Below are 17,033 nucleotides of genomic sequence, written 5' to 3' on the forward strand. Positions count from 1 at the left end.
TTTCAAAATTTCATAACTTCCTTCAAACTGAAGCTAGCTAAATTTTGATTATAACGGTAGATAGGGAACTTCAGTGTTTTTTAGAAAAAAAAATGCAAAATGCTTTTTCCAAGACGTCTAGCTTGTCCCTCCGCCGTTTCTCTTTGAAAAACACGATTTTTAGAATAATGGTTTTCCAGATCAAGAATCCCCCCCCCCCCCCCCCCCCCCAGAAAAAGAGTTCTCAAGCCTTGTTAACCTGTCAAGCGACACCTATAATCATGGCGAAGCCACTATTTACCGCCATTTCTTGGTCCGTCTTCTAATCCAAATATTTCTTAACACATGAACGACGATCCCTTTTGTTTATAGACAGACAACGGTGTCTATTGATATGTACCGCCAAAAAGAGGAGGCAGAAAATGTGGCCGGCCGCGACCGACCGCCAAAAAGAGAGGAACGAAAAGTTTGACAAGTGTATTAACACGTTTGAAGGAGGGGGACAGTATGTGGTCAGTATATAGTCAACAAAGGATTAGCAATACTCCGTTTACTCCGAATACTAGAGGTTTGGCGTTTTCGGACATTGGAAGTACAATATTCAAAATATAAGAGTTTTTATTCCGAAAAGTATGACCAGCCTGTCTGTCGCGCCTCCGGCGCTTCAAACAGCTGGCTGGCGCGCCATAGTTACGATACAGTACCGGTTTTTGTACGGAAAACGGGGAAAATACCTGAAAAAATAAGATTTTTCAAAAAGTTCTGTAAGTGCAAAGTTTTCAAAGTGATCGGAAACTTGACAGACGAGCTCCGGACTCCTGAAAATTGAATGGCCAAAAATCAACTGAAAAACCAGAAAACTTTTTTTTCAAATCGATTTAACTTTGCTGAAAATCAATATTTCCTAAATATTTCCTAATCATATTTGTAACATTCGATTGGAAATTTTTTATGCTATTGAGCACTTTAAAATTTCGCTTGTTCAAATTTTTCCAGAAGTTCAGATATGACCAAAGAAGCTGGCAAAGTGTGCTCCCTTTGTTAGCATGCTTAAAACTGCATCGTTTAGCCCAGATTATTTTTTTTCAGATTTTTATAAAAATTATATAACTGGAATGCTGAACTTCTGAACAACAATTTAATATATGAATCAATAAATTCCAACGAAAACTAGCCGAGTTATGGGCTAATGAACCTGGAAAATATGTTTTTTAGATCCTGCTTGCTTCTATGCCACGTGGCACTACCTGAAATTTTTTTGATTTATGAAAATTATATCATTAGAAAGCTGAAATTTCAGCCATCAATTTGATATAAATATCATCAAATTTGAGCAAAAACTGACTGAATTACAAATTAATAAAACCAAAAAATCCGATTTACAGATCTTTCTTGCTTCTATGCCACGTGGCACCACCTGAAACTTTTCAGATCTTTATGAAAATTACATCATTGAAAAGCTAAATTTGTGGGCAATATTTTGGTATAAAAACCATTTGTCTTGAGTCAGAACTAGCCGAGTTATGGCCTAATGAACCTGGACAAATTTTGGGGATCAAATTTTTGGGACCCCTCTTCTCTTTCTCTTGTTTTCAACTTTCCAAACACTCTTCAATATTTCCAATTTATTAAAAACCAACAATTTTACAAGTCATGTACATATGTATTTGGGCAGCACATCAATCCCGGATAATCCAAAATATACGGTAGATCCACACCTCCCAAAATCCCACCAGCTCATCCCAAACGCCTTCAGGAAAATGAGGGAAAATGAGAAGTAAATATGACAAATGTGCCATTAGATTGATTGGAAAACTGCGGATCAACAATCTCCAGACGTCAGAGCAACGTCTTCATATTCATCATTTTCATTTCATTTCGAATCATCAGCCCAACGTCTTCCTATTCTTCTCCAGATGTCCCTGACGACGTCTTCTACCAACCAGGATTCCATCGTCTCCAATATCGGTTTGGTAAGTTGTGTCTCATTGTATTTCTTTTAAGATTCTTATCTTAAAATCTAGCTGAGTCCTTCTAAATCAGGTAGAGATAGATGATCGGCCATCTTAGGGTTGTGTCTTCTGAATCCTCCTTTGCCACGTGGATAATGTGGATGAGATGGGATGGTTAGATTTAAAGGCGCATCTGTTTATTGGTACCGGTTTTGTGGAACTAATATGTATTTGAGAAGGTCTGGGGTTTGGATTGGGTGGTATCATATATCTTCATTCATAGCTGAGTTATACGCACTCAAAGTCTTAGAATGCTTCGGGAAGGAGCTAAAAAGCGGGAGGCTTTCGAAACTCCACTTTTCTCAGATTCTAATTTTATTTTGTATTATACTTTATATATGAAATTAAAGCCCTGCTTTTCAGCTATTGTTTGGTATAAGAACCGTCAATGTAGCAATATTTCGAAAAAGTTATGCGCCTTTAAAATCACAAACAGTGAGAATTTGGTACTGCTGGGCACTGGACAACTTCAAAGATTTATAACTTGGTCCATACTGGAAGGATTTAAATAATTGTTATACCATCAAATAGACAAAAATCTGAGCGTTAAAATAATATAAATTTTATATTACAAAACAAAATTGGAGTTTGAGAAAAGTTGGGATTCTGAAGCCTGCCTTCTTTTTAAGCGTTTCAAGACTTTGAGCACCCGTAACTTGACTATTAATAAAGCTATCATTATGAATCTTAAACCAAAATAAAGCTTGAAAAAAGAGCATCAATTTGGTATGTGTTTCAATTAAGGCTGTAAAAACGAAAATTTAGAAAATTCGGTTAAAAAAAAATTCTAAAAAATCTGATTTTATTTTAATTTTGAGCTATGAGCGCTCATAACTTAGTTCAAAATAAAGCTATAAGACATATTTTTATATTATTAAATAGCTTAAAATCAGACCTCTCCGAATTTCCAAACTATAAACACTGTAAAAACTTCTCGCACTTTCAAAAAAACCGCATTTCCCAAGCCTACTCCCAAAATAGAGTCTACTGGTCAGATGAGCCGCCCAGTTTTTCTATTGTTTTCTTGCCTCGCCATCCCAAACGGACCGTGTCCACGGAAAAATCGTGAGGAGCAGCAGTAAAAAGGATGCTCCCCCCCCCGTTTGTTTGCACTAATTTAACGGTAGCACAGTCTATGTATATTTGGGGCTGGGGGGTACCGTAATCCTTGGTGCACTTCTAATCAAACAAAATAGATATTGATAAGTTTGCGGGAAATTGGGAAGGTTAATGAATTGGAGCAGCATTTTATTACCTGGAAATATATCAGATGACACTGACTGGCAAATTTAAAGGCGCATAACTCATTTCAAAAATTTTCAATCACTATAAAAATTATACCGTTAGATAGGGAATTTCAAGGGCTTTCAAAAAATGTATAATACTAATCAAAATATATAAAAAAAACATACTTTCCATTTGATTTTCGGTCATTTCGACCATTTTCAGGAGTCTGGAGCTCGGCTGTCTGGAAGATGTAAAACAGACCTAGATTGAAAGCTTTGTGATTTTTGGATTATTTCAAGATGACAACGTTGATTTCGAGGCTATTTTCAACTATTTTGAGCCAAGAAATGTAATTTTTGGAACATTTTAAGCCATAAATCATGAATTTTGGTCAGGGCAATTTTCAGTCATTTCGAAGCATTTAGTAGTCTAGAAAAAGCTGAAAATCACTAAAAATCTCATTTTTCCTTCAAGGTGTTGTATATTGTCTTGCAGCCCTTGAAATGTTCTATTTAACGGTGAATTTTTTATATTGATTTGATAATTTTGAAATGAGTTATGCGCCTTTAAATTTACAGTCTGGGCCACACGCCTAGGGGTACTGTACTCAAAGTCACAGCCAGTTTGGCGGTTTATGTTTTACTGATTTTTACAAAAGTTATATATTCAAAAAGCTGAAATTCTGAGCTTTCTAATGGTATTAAGACCTTCAGCTCATATAAAAAATGGAATCAGTTATACGCCTTTAAACCTAGCCATAGATCGATAAGGCAAAAGACCCACATGGGCAATTATAGCCAATTTAAAGGCTCAATTTTGACCGATTTTTACAAAAATCATATATTCAGAAAGCCGAAATCCCAAGTTTTCAGATAGTACTAAGGTAATGAGTTTAATTGCCCATGACACAGTTCCAAAACTAAAAACGAAACTCCACCCCTCTCTGGGTTCCTCCATTCACTTGCGTCTTTCCAAAAAAGTGGGCGGAGCCGAAAAGGTGTACGGTCGGTAGTTAGAGAGAGACGGAGAGAAAAAATGGGCGGCCGGAAGGGGGATGATGCGTTTGGGGGGGGGGGGGGCCGCGAAAATCGCATTTCGGTCTTGACGGGGGGGATGAGCCGTTCTTGGGCAGCGGCTTTTCGAGGTTTCGGACCCTCGGCCTTTTTTGCCACGTTGTGTTTCGAGTGTTAGTTAATACCCTAAGATTTAAGGCCTAATCCCCTTTCCCGCTTTCAGCGGATTTTCAAGTATGTTGGGTTGAAAAGCGAGAGGGTACTAGAGAGATAGGAAAGAGAATAGATTGTGTGATGGGGAACTTTTTTTTTTGGAGAATGATAAGAAATATTCTGGACTTTTCTTTGAAATCTAAGATTTCTAGAATCATGGGTGAGTACTAGAGATTTAGAAATAGTTTTCATTTTTAGTTTTTGTATTTTTTGGGATATCAACATTTTGTGGATTTTATTTTCTTTTTGAATTTTCTGATTTTTGAATTCTTCATATTTTTGAAAAAAGCAACGATTTCGAAATTTCGAAACATATTGATTTTTTTTTAGCGATCACATTTTTTTCAGAAGTTCCCTATTTTTTCGAAAATTTGATTTTTTTCTCAGTGAAAAACTTTCTTAGTGAGAACTTTTCTTAGTGAGGATTGTTGAATTTCTGGATTTCTAAATTTCTGAATTTCCGAATTTCTGAATTTCTGAATTTCCGAATTTCTGAATTTCTGAATTTCTGAATTTCTGAATTTCTGAATTTCTGAATTTCTGAATTTCTGAATTTCTGAATTTCTGAATTTCTGAATTTCTGAATTTCTGAATTTCTGAATTTCTGAATTTCTGAATTTCTGAATTTCTGAATTTCTGAATTTCTGAATTTCTGAATTTCTGAATTTCTGAATTTCTGAATTTCTGAATTTCTGAATTTCTGAATTTCTGAATTTCTGAATTTCTGATTTTTTGAATTTCTGAATTTCTGAATTTTTGAATTTCTGAATTTCTGAATTTCTGAATTTCTGAATTTCTGAATTTCTGATTTTTTGAATTTCTGAATTTCTGAATTTCTACAAAAATTCTGAATCGATCGGTATATTTTTAATGGAATTTGAAAATTTTGAGCCTCCGAAATTTCAAAATACCAGAAAATCTTTTTTTTTATAGTTTGAAATATTTCTCTAGTTCTCTACAGTACCCAATTTTTTATCTTATCAAAGAAATGTCAAAAATTCTCCTTGTCAATTTTCTCTGAAAATTTTTGGCACATTTTGAATATTATACTTGACTTTTTGAACACTTTTTCCTGAAATTTGAAATCTCCATAATAATTTCCAATGGCCTAGTACTACAGTAAGGTGCTGGTTAGAGGATAATCTTAGAGGGATTAGCGAAAATAAATATAAATAATAAATTTGTAAAGAAATTATATAATATTATAAGTATCTGGCCAGAATCTTAGGGTATAACAGCACTAAAACATATTTTAAAAAAAATATTTTTTAAATTCAAAAGTTTTCCAGATCCATCCCCAGAATCTCAGTGGAACTGCTGGCACCGGATCCGCAACAGGAGCAGTCATGAACAGTCAGAATTTTGTAAGTTCTCAAAATTTTTTGTTAATTTTGTTTTTTTTTTAAATTGACCCTGTTGTTGTGAACTTCTTTCTAAACATGTGATTTGTGATACTAAACTCTTCGAGCCAAGTTTTGACTATAATTGTGAATTTGCACCACAACAAATTTTATATGTATTGAAAGCTCTGGCTTTTAATTTTCTTTTCATACAAGAATTATGTTTATAGCTAGAATTTGAAAAAAGTTACAAGCGTTTAAAAAATGATAAATTTCAAAATTGGTTTTCTACTGTTTGTAACTTTATATACGCATAACTTTTTTCAAGCATTCACTACAGCAACTATTCTTATACCAAACAATAGTTTGAAACAAGGGCTTCAACTAAAATTTAAATTAAAACTATAAAATTCAAAATGAGTTGTTGAAAATTAACAATTTTCTGGGCAGTAGTAATTCCTTTAATAAAAGCACATTAAAACCATCAACTTTGAGCTCAATTATCTCACTTTCTGTGAAAGATATGAAAAATGTGTCAACTGATGAATTTTTTATCATAAAATCATTAATATTTTACTAGTTGGCAGATCTTTGATATCTTTCACGGGAATCGAGATAATTGGGCTCAAAGTTGGCTACTCAAAGTTGAAAATACGGTAGGCCTCAAAAAATCTAGATTTTTATCTTTTTAATGGTGTCAAAATCATTAAAATTCGTTAAGTTATACCGAAGTTATAGTTTTTCAAACTTAATTTGCACAAATTGTTTATATTACAGAACTTTGAGCGCCCATAATTCAAAAGTTTATAAAGATGTTGGAAAGGTTTTTATACAAAATTAAAGCTTGATATTAGGGCTTTAACTTGATGTAACATTTGAGATTTACAGAAACCTCCATCAATTGCTACATTTTTTGAAACGCTTTGAAACTTTGAGCACCCAAAACTTGGCTATAAATGAGGATATCAAGATAAATTTTATACAAAAATATAGCTTGAAATCAGCGCTTTGATTAGATTTAAATTTCAACTACCTAGACTGGCAAATCCAGGTAAAAAAGATTTTAAAAAAAATCCCAACTTCTCTTTTCCCTCTATCCTCACAACTGTGTCTGTACGTTATCACCTATTCAGGCAACACCAGATGATGTCGACACAAAGCCATTATCCTCAATGAGCCTCGACGACTCATCTGCAGTGTCTTCTGGAGCATCGTTGGCATCGTCCGCCTATTCAACACCCACCGCCGTCGATTCTGCCTCATCATTGTACTTTCAGTTATCGGTGTGTTTTTTCATTGTGGTTGTAACCCTTCTTTAACTTTTGCATGTGTGTTAATTTGAAGGGCCTGAAGAGGTCTGGAGACGTCAAGATTCAGAATACAGTTTGGTATTCAATTTGGTATATAACTCTCTCTCTATTGAAATACCATAAAACCGGCCTTAACTTCAAGCTCATATATCTCCGTTTTTCTGAAAGATATCAAAAAATAGTTAATTGATAAAATGTTTAACATAGTATTAGCAATATTTTATCAATTGACCACTTTTTGATATCTTTCAAAAGAAGTGAGATAATTGAGCTCAAACTTAACAGACCTTTTTTATTAGAGGCGTTACGGTATACTTCTTTCAATTGAAATGTCTGAAACTTTCTTAAAAATCCAGATATTTTGACAATCTATATACCAAAATGTAGCTGAAATTTTGGGCTTTTCAAAAACTTTTTAAAAACTCTGATAATCTGAACTTTCCAGCCAGCCATGCCCTATCTCCCCAACGTGAGCACAGCAACAGCTGCCGCAGCCAATATGAGTGCCTATTTCAACCGATCCGCCTATCCGACTAGCCATTTGGGTCTTCCAGCACAAGTCGGTCATAGCTATCTTCCGTCGAGCATGCAATTCATCGGAGGATCCCTTTCCGATTGTCCATCGGCCACTTCAATGGGATCCATGTCATGGAATGCGAATCAACCGAGGTGGGTACAGTATCCAGCGCTGAAAATTCTAGTAGAATTGCTATCAAGCCGTCAACTTGAGAATCTTTCTTAGTGAGAATCTTTCTTAATAAGGATCTTTCTTAATGAGAATTTTTCTCAGTGAGAATTCTCTTAGTAAGAAACAGAAGCTTCCAGACCCCGGAATGTCAAGATTAAGCCAATTTATCTTGGTTCCTGTGAAAGATATCAAAAAGTAGTTAAATGATATAATGTTCACCATATTATCAAAAAAATTTTATCAGGTGACACAGTTTTATACTTCCTACAGTAACCCAGATAAACTACGGTAAATGTGTGTTGTCCAGCTACCATCGTAACTCTATTTGTTCCACTAAACGCAATTCTACCATTTTCCAGTTTCTCCAGAAAGCAACGACGAGAGCGGACCACGTTCACCAGGAATCAGCTGGAAATTCTGGAGAGCTATTTTGTGAAAACTCGCTATCCGGACATTTTTATGCGGGAAGATATGGCCCATAAAATTCAACTACCTGAGAGTCGAGTACAAGTTTGGTTCAAGAATCGGAGAGCAAAGGCGCGCCAGCAGAAGAAGACCATGCAGCCGGGAAGTGGAGGAAGTGCTTGTAATAGGTTGGTATTTCAAAAATTAGAATTTTAAAAATCTGAAAATTTAGAGTTTTGGACAAAAATGAACCAAGTTATGGCGCTATGTTGGTTGGGGGGGGGGGGGCACTCTTTTTTGACTTTTTTTGGCATTTTCTGACTAGCGCATTAATTCTAAGCATGTTAGAAATATTTTAGAGGTGTCTGGACCTCTAGAAAGTATAAAATAATATAAAAGAATACAAATTCCTGTTATTTGCTTCTTTATTTTAGGCTTAGGCTAAAACGCCGGCGCTAGCGTAGTTGGGAGGGCACCCAAATTTTTTGAATTTGGCGCCATTTTCGGATGTCCCAGTGGAGAGAAAACAAGGGGTTTTTGCCTAAGCCTATAATTAAAAAAATAACGAAAAAATCTGAAAAAAATTTCAGCCAGAAAAGTATTGAAAGTGGCGAAAATCAGTTAAAATCGCACATTTTGGCTGAAATTTTTTTTACAAAATTTATGGTTTTTGGCACTTGAAATATGAATATTTGGAACTTTTAAACCGATTCTCGGGTAAGTTTTTCGGAAATAAAGCATTCTCAATCAGCATTTTTGATGTGATTTGCATTTTTCACCTATTTTGCCTTTTGTGAGTTGGGGCACCCAAATTTTTTGAATTTGGCGCCAAAATGCGGGTGTCCCCGAGGAAGGGAAACAAGGCGTTTTTGCCTAAGCCTATAATTTTAAACAAAAACCATGAATTTTGTAAAAAAAAAATTTCAGCCAAAATGTGCGATTTTAACTGATTTTCGCCACTTTCTATACTTTTCTGGCTGAAATTTTTTTCAGATTTTTTCGTTATTTTATTAATTATAGGCTTAGGCAAAAACCCCTTGTTTTCTTTCCACTGGGACATCCGAAAATGGCGCCAAATTCAAAAAATTTGGGTGCCCTCCCAACTACGCTAAAATAAAGAAGCAAATAACAGGAATTTGTATTTTATTATATTATTTTATACTTTCTAGAGGTCCAGACACCTCTAAAATATTTCTAACATGCTTAGAATTAATGCGCAAGTCAGAAAATGCCAAAAAATTGAAACAAATAATATTTTTTTTGAAATAAGGTTGTGTTTATACTCACTTGAACCCTCAAAACTTGCCGATTCCGAAAATTAAACTTTCAAACATGCTGAATGAAAGTGGACCGAGAAAATTTCTAATATTTGTTTCAGCTTCTCTTCAAACAACTCGTCTGGTGGTGGGTCTGGTGGCTCAACTGGGAGCGAGGTCCAACCAGCGTCTCCAGCGACCACGGACAACGAGCTGAAATTCTCAGACACTATAAAAGAGGAATGTGATGAGCAATCGAATAGTCCATCTGTAGAGGACCAGAAAAATGGGACATACTCGATTGACCCGATATCCACAACCACTGGAGCAACAACTTATAATGGTGCCACTAGTTTTCGGCCACAAGCCCAATATCCATATGGTGAGCTTTGAAAAAAAATTTGGAAAAAATTTTTTTGAAAAAACTATTTTTAAGCAGATTTTAAAAAAGTCTTTTGACTCTCCAAAATGCTCCAAAAATCAGTTTTTAGGACAATTTTGAGCCGAGTTATGGCGATTTGTTTTTATTAGCGAGACGCAGAGAAACGGGAGTGCTCGAAACTTTCAAATCGCCATAACTCTGCTCAGAATTACCCTAGAGAGCTGATTTTTGGCTTATTCTGATAGGAAAATGATTTGGAGTTTTAAAAAAACTGAAAAATTGAAAACCAAAAAAAAAATTTTTCTATTTTCAAAATTTCCAGGTGCCTACTCAACGGACTATTTTCAATACGCCCAGGCTAACACTAATGCCGCTAGTGCCTATGCTATCGATGGAAAGGGCATGTGGAATTTTCAGACAAGCTGAAAATCATAATTTCAGAACTTAAAAAAATTTTTTACAATTCTTTTTCATTTTTTTAAATTTTTTCTCCGGTTTTCCCAGTTTTTAAGCTACGCAGACACGTTTTTCTCTCCACAATTTTCTCTCCATGATTTTCCCCAAATTTGTAGGTCCCAAAAAATACTTTCAACTTTTTTTTTACAAAAATTAAAAAAAAAAAATTTTTGTTTTTTTTTTATTTTTAAAATCCCCTCCCACCCTCTACGCATTCCATTATTCCTGGATTTTTCCCCAAATTTATATATTTTTTTTAATTCAAAAAATCCACATTTACAAAATACATTTGTCTTAAAAATGCACGTCCTGCTCTTCTTGGCAATTTCAGCATTGACGAAATCTGAAATTCCAGAAAAATCTAAAAATCTGGAATGTTATGTGACAAAGGTAATTTTTGGGATTTTTTCTGAATTTTTGAATTTCTGAATTTCTGAATTTTTGAATTTCTGAATTTCTGAATTTTTGAATTTTTGAATTTCGTTATTTCTGAATTTCGGAATTTCTGAATTTCTGAATTTCTGAATTTCTGAATTTCTGAATTTCTGAATTTCTGAATTTTTGAATTTCTGAATTTCTGAATTTCTAAATTTCTGAATTTCTGAATTTCTGAATTTTTGAATTTTTGACTTTCTGAATTTCTGAATTTCTGAATTTCTAAATTTCTAAATTTTTGAATTTCTGAATTTTTGAATTTCGGAATTTCTGAATTTCTGAATTTCTGAATTTCGGAATTTCTGAATTTCTGAATTTCTGAATTTCTAAATTTCTGTATTTCTGAACTTTTGACTTTCTGAATTTCTGAATTTCTGAATTTCTGAACTTCTAAATTTCTAAATTTCTGAATTTCTGAATTTCTGAATTTCTGAATTTCCAAATTTCTGAATTTCTGAATTTCTGAATTTTTTTCTGAAATTTTGAAAATTTCGAAATATATTTCCCAGAAAACCGTTTACGCTGAAAAGCCGAAATTCCAACTGGAATCTGAAAATACGGAAATTATCGAATATCGAAAAGACGACGAGCTGAAAACGGGACCACCGATTTGTGTCATGTTTTATGGGTCCAACGAAACGCATTCCGCCACGTGGCAAGGACATGTCAGCAGCTTTGCACTGCCTTTGGAGTGCCACATCAATTCTGGTGAGGTGCTAAAATTTTTCAGAGATTTAGATGTTCGAATTCAGCTAGTTCAAAGGGTTAAAATGAGTATAAGCCTAGGTTTCAAAATTTCCAGATTTCTTGGGGTCCATTTTTAAGAGTGCATTACGAAATTGGTCATAACTTGGCTTATTCTAGTCGGAATTTCATAATTTTCAATTTTTTTTTATTCTCAAAACGGTCAGGATTTAAATTATTGAAATCAACTGAATTTAAGGAAGAAAATGAGTATAAAGCCTAGGTTTCCAAATTTTTTTGTTTTTCGGGGTCCATTTTTGTGGTCCATCACAAAATTGGTCATAACTTGGCTCATGTTTGTCCGATTCTAAAAATTTTTAGATTTTTCAAATTTTCATACTTTGACGCTTTTGATGAATATAAATTCATGTGTTTAAATTCCGTCAATCTGTTTAAAAATCACAATTTTTCGAATTTTTGAAAAAATTTTTTTCTATTTTTGGGTTTCTCACAAAATGGATCATAATTTGGTTCATATTTCTCCGAACTACAACACTTTTAAATATTCAGAATCCTCATTTTTCGGGCGGTTTTAATGAGTATACATAAAGATGTCTGGTATCTGACAATTTTTGAAAATTTCATTTTTCGGGTCCATCCCAAAATAGGTCATAACTTGGCTCATTTTTTTTCAAATTTTGAAATTTTTGGATTTTCGAAGTTTTCATTATTAGACACTTCTAATGCATATGAATAAAATCATGATAAGTGTTCTTGTCTGATTTTTTCGAAAACTTTTTACTATTTCCATTTTTGAAGTCTCTCACAAAATTGGCCATAACTTGGCTTATTTTCGTCCGAATTTCAAAATTTTTTGATTTTTCGAAATCTGATATTCTGACGCTTTTAGTAAACTAAACACCAAAACTTTCAGAATTCTACACCCACTGCTTCCACTCCCCCAACAATTTCCCCTTCCTCGAGCTCCCCACCGGGTGGGCGTGTTGTTGCTCCGCCCACAAGTGCAACTTTCGAAATCCGTCGTTTTTCCAATTTTTCGAGAAAAACGTCCTTGACACTTCTCGGATTCTAAACCAACTAAAACCCCTGGCCAGATACTCGTTTTGCATTTTCATCGCCTCGATTTTCATGATTTTCGAGGCTGGACTCGAAGTTTTGGCCTGGAAAATTTGGGGAAAACGAAAGAAGAATACTGTAGAGGGAGCCGAAAAAGATGAGCAATGTGAAAAGGCCAAAAATGAGAAGGACCAAAATGGGCAAAGTCCAGCGAACCCGTTGAAAAGTCCTTTGGTAGGAATTTTTTGAAAAAAATTTTTTTTTCAAATTTTTCGAAAAATTTCCAAAAAGTCTTCTGTCTCTTCAAAACACACCAAAAATCAATTTTCTCGGACAATTTCGAGCCGAGTTATAGCGATTTGAAGTTTTTGAGAGACGCAGAGAAACGAGACCCNTCTCGGTCTCTGCGTCTCTGCGTCTGCGTCAAAAATTACAAATCGCCATAACTCGGCTCGAAATTGTCGTAGAAAGCTGATTTTTGGCTCATTTTGATAGAGATTCTTAGATTCTTTAGGTAAAATAAAATTTCAAAAATTTTTCAAAAAAAAAAGTTTTCTTCAATTTCAGCTCCCCACATCTTCTCTAAAAGTCCAAGCCACCCAATCGTCTCCACCTTCTGAAAATTCGAATAAGATTAATTCGGAAATGACGATTAAGGCGGAGCCAAGTTTGCAGGTGGAGCCGACCCAGGACGATGAGGTTCCGAGTACAAAACGATCGGAATTCGAATTGGCAAACACGCAAAAAGGAGAGGATGATGATATTGTGGTAAAAAATCAGTTTCAATTCAGTCTTTTTGGGTTGAGGGCGTCAGAATGAGTTAAAATATGAATAGGTTTCAAAGAAATTGCTTTTCGAATTTTTTTTCGTGTTCCATTATAAAATTGGGCATAACATTGCTCATTTTTGTTCAAAATTGAAAATTTTTAGATTTTTGAAATTCTCATTTTTTGGCACTTTCAATGAATATAAATAAATGCTGATTGTGACAAATTTTCAATTTCAAAATTTTTTTTGAAATTTTGAAAACTTTCATGTTTCGGGCTCTTTCATAAAATCGGTCATAATTTGGCTCACTTTTTGTCCAAAATTCAAAAGTTTTAGATTTTTGGAATCCCAATTTTTTTGGCGTTTGTCATCTTTTTTTATTTTTCAGCCAATCCCCGAAAAACCGGCATTCAAGGTGACAAAAACGGGACGAATTCAGAAGACATCAATGAACTACGAGGAGAGTACGTATTCGGACCTACTGGACGATTAAGTTTGATTTTTGATCATTTTTTTTGTGATAAAATCTTTTTTCTTATTTTTATGATCTTTTTCTGGTTGTTTTTAAAGTTTTATGGATTTCGTCATCAGACATTGAAAAAATAATTTTTGATTCCAAAATTTCAGTTATAGCATTTTAAAGATTTGGAGAGACGCAGAGAAACGAGAGCACTCTCGTTTCTCTGGGTCTCTCGAAAACTGGAAATCGCTATAACTCGGCTCAAAAAAGGGCTAGAAATTTGATTTTTGAAGCGTTTTGAAGAGAAAGAAAAGTATTTTCATTTCAAATGATAAGAAAAAAGCTTTCTACAAAAAAATTGTTTATTAAAGCACAAAAATGTTCGTCCCAAATAAAAAAGAGGTTCTCAGGCGATTCGATAAGACACAGACTGTTTTCTTCCTCCTGCCACGTGGAAGTCTTCTGGCTCCTCCTCCTTAATATCATCGTCCTCTTGCTCGTCTCCAGATGAATTTGCACTTTTCAAACGGCTCAATTTCTCTTTTAGACATGTGTTACTGGCAATTGTGGAGATGCATGGTGCCGATTGTCGCCGATTCTTCCGATACTTGGCTTCTGGACCAGAAGAGCTGGGACTTCTAAGAGATGATGGTTCCGAGGGCACTGTTGGGATTTTGTCCTGGAATTTTTTTTTTGTTCAGTGGTTACTGTAGGCCCTTAACCAGAATGTCCTCAAACCCGTCAACATTGAGGCCCAAAGTTTGAGCTCATAGGTCTCATTTCCTGTCAGAGATATCAAAAAGTGGTCAACTGACAACATGTCTATCATAATATCAGTAATATTTTATCAATTGATAACTGTTTGATATCTTTCACAGAAAATGAGATATATGGGCTCAAAGTTAACGTTTTGGGTGGGCTTTCATTAGAGGAAATACAGTAACCTTGAGCCAATTTATCTTATTTTCTGTAAAAGATATCAAAAAATTGTCAACTGATAAAATGTTAATGATATTATGATAAACAATTTTTTAGTTGACATATTTCTGATATGTTTCACAGGAAATTAGAAACATGGGTTAAAAAAAACAATTTTGAATTGCAAGATAATACCGAAACGCCTGTAATGGAAAAGCCACTGTCAAGTTTGAGCTCATTTAGCTCGGCTCCCCTCAAAGATATCAAAAATGAGTCAATGAATGAAATATTAGTGATATTATGAGAAACAATTTATCAGTTGACCTTTTTTTGTTATCTTCAACGGGAACCGAGATAATTGAGCTCAAAGTTGACGGTTTGGGTTTGCTTCCGTTAGAAGAAGTATGTTAATTGTGAGCCTCTATATCTCATTTACTGTAGAAGATATAAAAAATGTGTCAAGTGATAAAATCTTTATCATAATATCAGTAACATTTTATCAGTTTACCAATTTTTGATATCTTTCACAAGAACCAAGATAAGTGAGCTCAAAGTTTAAGGCCTCATCAACTCACCACTCCAACAGTAATCACTGTACTCTGTCGTCGATTTCCATGATACTTCTGGACGGGTGTAGTTCTTCCAGAAGTCTCTCCACACGTTCCAGAAGAATTTGTGACTGGTTTGAAGTCAGGAGTACGGTTGATTCCAGAAAACGAGGCGACCAGTTCGGCAATCGTCGTTGGGATTTTCATGATTCGAATTAACAATCAGAAGACGTTACAAAAATCAGAAGAAGTCAGAAACAAAAATTCTGAAGACGTTAGGAAAATGATGAATGAATCAAATCAAAGTTGTTGTCACTCTCTCTCTCTCTTTTTTCTGTCAAATCGCAAAAATTCGAATTAACCAGTAAACGGCCAAGTGTCGTCCTTGTTGTTTTTATATGGGTCGGGAGGGGGGGGGGGGGGGGAATTAGGCTCCGCCCACTTTTTTTTTGTTTTTGTGGGAGAAGACATGTGTCCAATTAGAAGAAGAGACAAGGAACATTTTCAGGTCAAAAATCTAAAAATATAAAAATATAAAAAATCTAAAAATGATCCTTTAAAATGACGTATTTTTTTTTTGATATTTAAAGAATCCAAAGATCCTAAACATTCAAAATAATTAAGAATTGAAAGAAATAAAGATTCATGACACATAAATATCACAAAGTTTCGGAGAAAAAGAATTTCAGAAAAAAAAAATTTTAAGAAAAAAAAAATTATTTTCAGTCCTTGGACTTTGCCGTATAGTACATCCAGTAGATAAGGTTGCAGAATGTGAATGTGATGGGGAAGAGTTTTTGGCAGAATCTGAGAATTAAAAATTTAAAAAATTTAATTTTTCCATATTTTTAAATTGTTAAATTTTTTTAAATTTTTAATTTTTTTTTCTCGAAATTCCTGAGAAATGTTGTCATAAGAAGTTCAATTTATCAAATGACCAATTATTTTCTATAAGTGTTTACTAACACTTATAGCCACTTTAAGTACATAGAATCGTCTCAAAATTTTTTTAAATCTGAAATTCTCCGGTAAAACCTGTAATAGAAGGGCCTGCCCCACACTGTTAAGTTTGAGCTCAATTATCTCAGCTCCTAGAAGAGATATAAAAAATGTGTCAACTGATAAAATGTATAGAATATTATGATAAACAATTTATCAGTTGAAAACTTTTTGATATCTCTTACAGGAGTTGAGATAACTAGGCTAAACGTCTTAGGCGCTCTGAAAGATTCTAAATGTCCAAATTGGTCAATAAATAAACATTTTGTTCAAAATTTTCCAATTTTTCTGAACAATTTTTTTTCTTCCATCACAGGTTTTACGGTAATTCTCAGATTTCTTACCGATCCATGTCCTCAGCGGTCCACCGCTGGAACAGTTTTCCACTCATTAGCCGTTTCCTTCGTTTCCGTGACGCCCGTCGTTGACGTACCAGTACCAACATCTGGAAACATTTTTTCTAAGAATCGTATTTTTTTCAATTCAGAGGACCAATTAAATTAGGCTAATTGAAAAGTTTAAGAAGTTAACTGATTGGAAATTCGTGATTTTCGGTATAGAACCATTAAGATTGATAGGGTCTGGCGCGCCTTTGGCGCGTTCTCTGCCCTCCAAACTAGACTTTTTAAATCTCTAATCCTATTAAATTGTTTTCTGTTCTCTAATTAACAATGATAATTTATCACAAGGAAGAAACTACAAAATTAGAGTTTTTAAGATAAGAATCAAGAATTTCAGAAAAAAATCGGTTCTTTTTGAAATTTAAAAATACCTTTTTTTCTCCCAAAAACACTCTAAAAATCAAGTTTCTAGCGCAATTTTGAGCCGAGTTATAGCAATTTAAAGTTTTTCAAGAGACGCAG

General features: G+C 34.3%; 4 protein-coding genes across 4 annotated transcripts in view; 2 read left to right on the forward strand and 2 right to left on the reverse strand.

The window, feature by feature from the left end:
- Window positions 1-1,895: 1,895 nt before the first annotated feature.
- Cbr-ttx-1 lies at window positions 1,896-10,251 on the forward strand (the record flags this gene model as incomplete). The annotated part of the gene is made up of 7 exons (XM_002638457.1): window positions 1,896-1,952; window positions 5,734-5,808; window positions 6,918-7,067; window positions 7,540-7,763; window positions 8,142-8,375; window positions 9,566-9,825; window positions 10,148-10,251. 7 exons carry the CDS (start codon window positions 1,896-1,898, stop codon window positions 10,249-10,251), a joined length of 1,104 nt encoding a protein of 367 aa, XP_002638503.1.
- A 330-nt stretch (window positions 10,252-10,581) lies between these two features.
- Cbr-spe-19 lies at window positions 10,582-13,738 on the forward strand (the record flags this gene model as incomplete). Its single annotated transcript, XM_002638458.1, has 5 exons — window positions 10,582-10,671; window positions 11,226-11,424; window positions 12,335-12,711; window positions 13,045-13,245; window positions 13,634-13,738. 5 exons carry the CDS (start codon window positions 10,582-10,584, stop codon window positions 13,736-13,738), a joined length of 972 nt encoding a protein of 323 aa, XP_002638504.1.
- Window positions 13,739-14,111: 373 nt separating this feature from the next.
- CBG12938 lies at window positions 14,112-15,378 on the reverse strand (the record flags this gene model as incomplete). Its single annotated transcript, XM_002638459.1, has 2 exons — window positions 14,112-14,384; window positions 15,199-15,378. 2 exons carry the CDS (start codon window positions 15,376-15,378, stop codon window positions 14,112-14,114), a joined length of 453 nt encoding a protein of 150 aa, XP_002638505.1.
- A 515-nt stretch (window positions 15,379-15,893) lies between these two features.
- Cbr-lgc-55 overlaps window positions 15,894-17,033 on the reverse strand; it is a gene marked incomplete at both ends in the record, with an annotated part of 12,087 nt that continues 10,947 nt past the window's right edge. The window contains 2 exons of the mRNA XM_045238556.1: window positions 15,894-15,978; window positions 16,515-16,615. Coding sequence (XP_045095009.1) covers window positions 15,894-15,978; window positions 16,515-16,615 — 186 coding nt within the window. The remainder of the gene's footprint in view (window positions 15,979-16,514; window positions 16,616-17,033) is intronic.

This window comes from Caenorhabditis briggsae, assembly GCF_000004555.2.
Source record: "Caenorhabditis briggsae complete genome, chrV, whole genome shotgun sequence".
Classification (NCBI taxonomy): Eukaryota; Metazoa; Nematoda; class Chromadorea; order Rhabditida; family Rhabditidae; genus Caenorhabditis; species Caenorhabditis briggsae.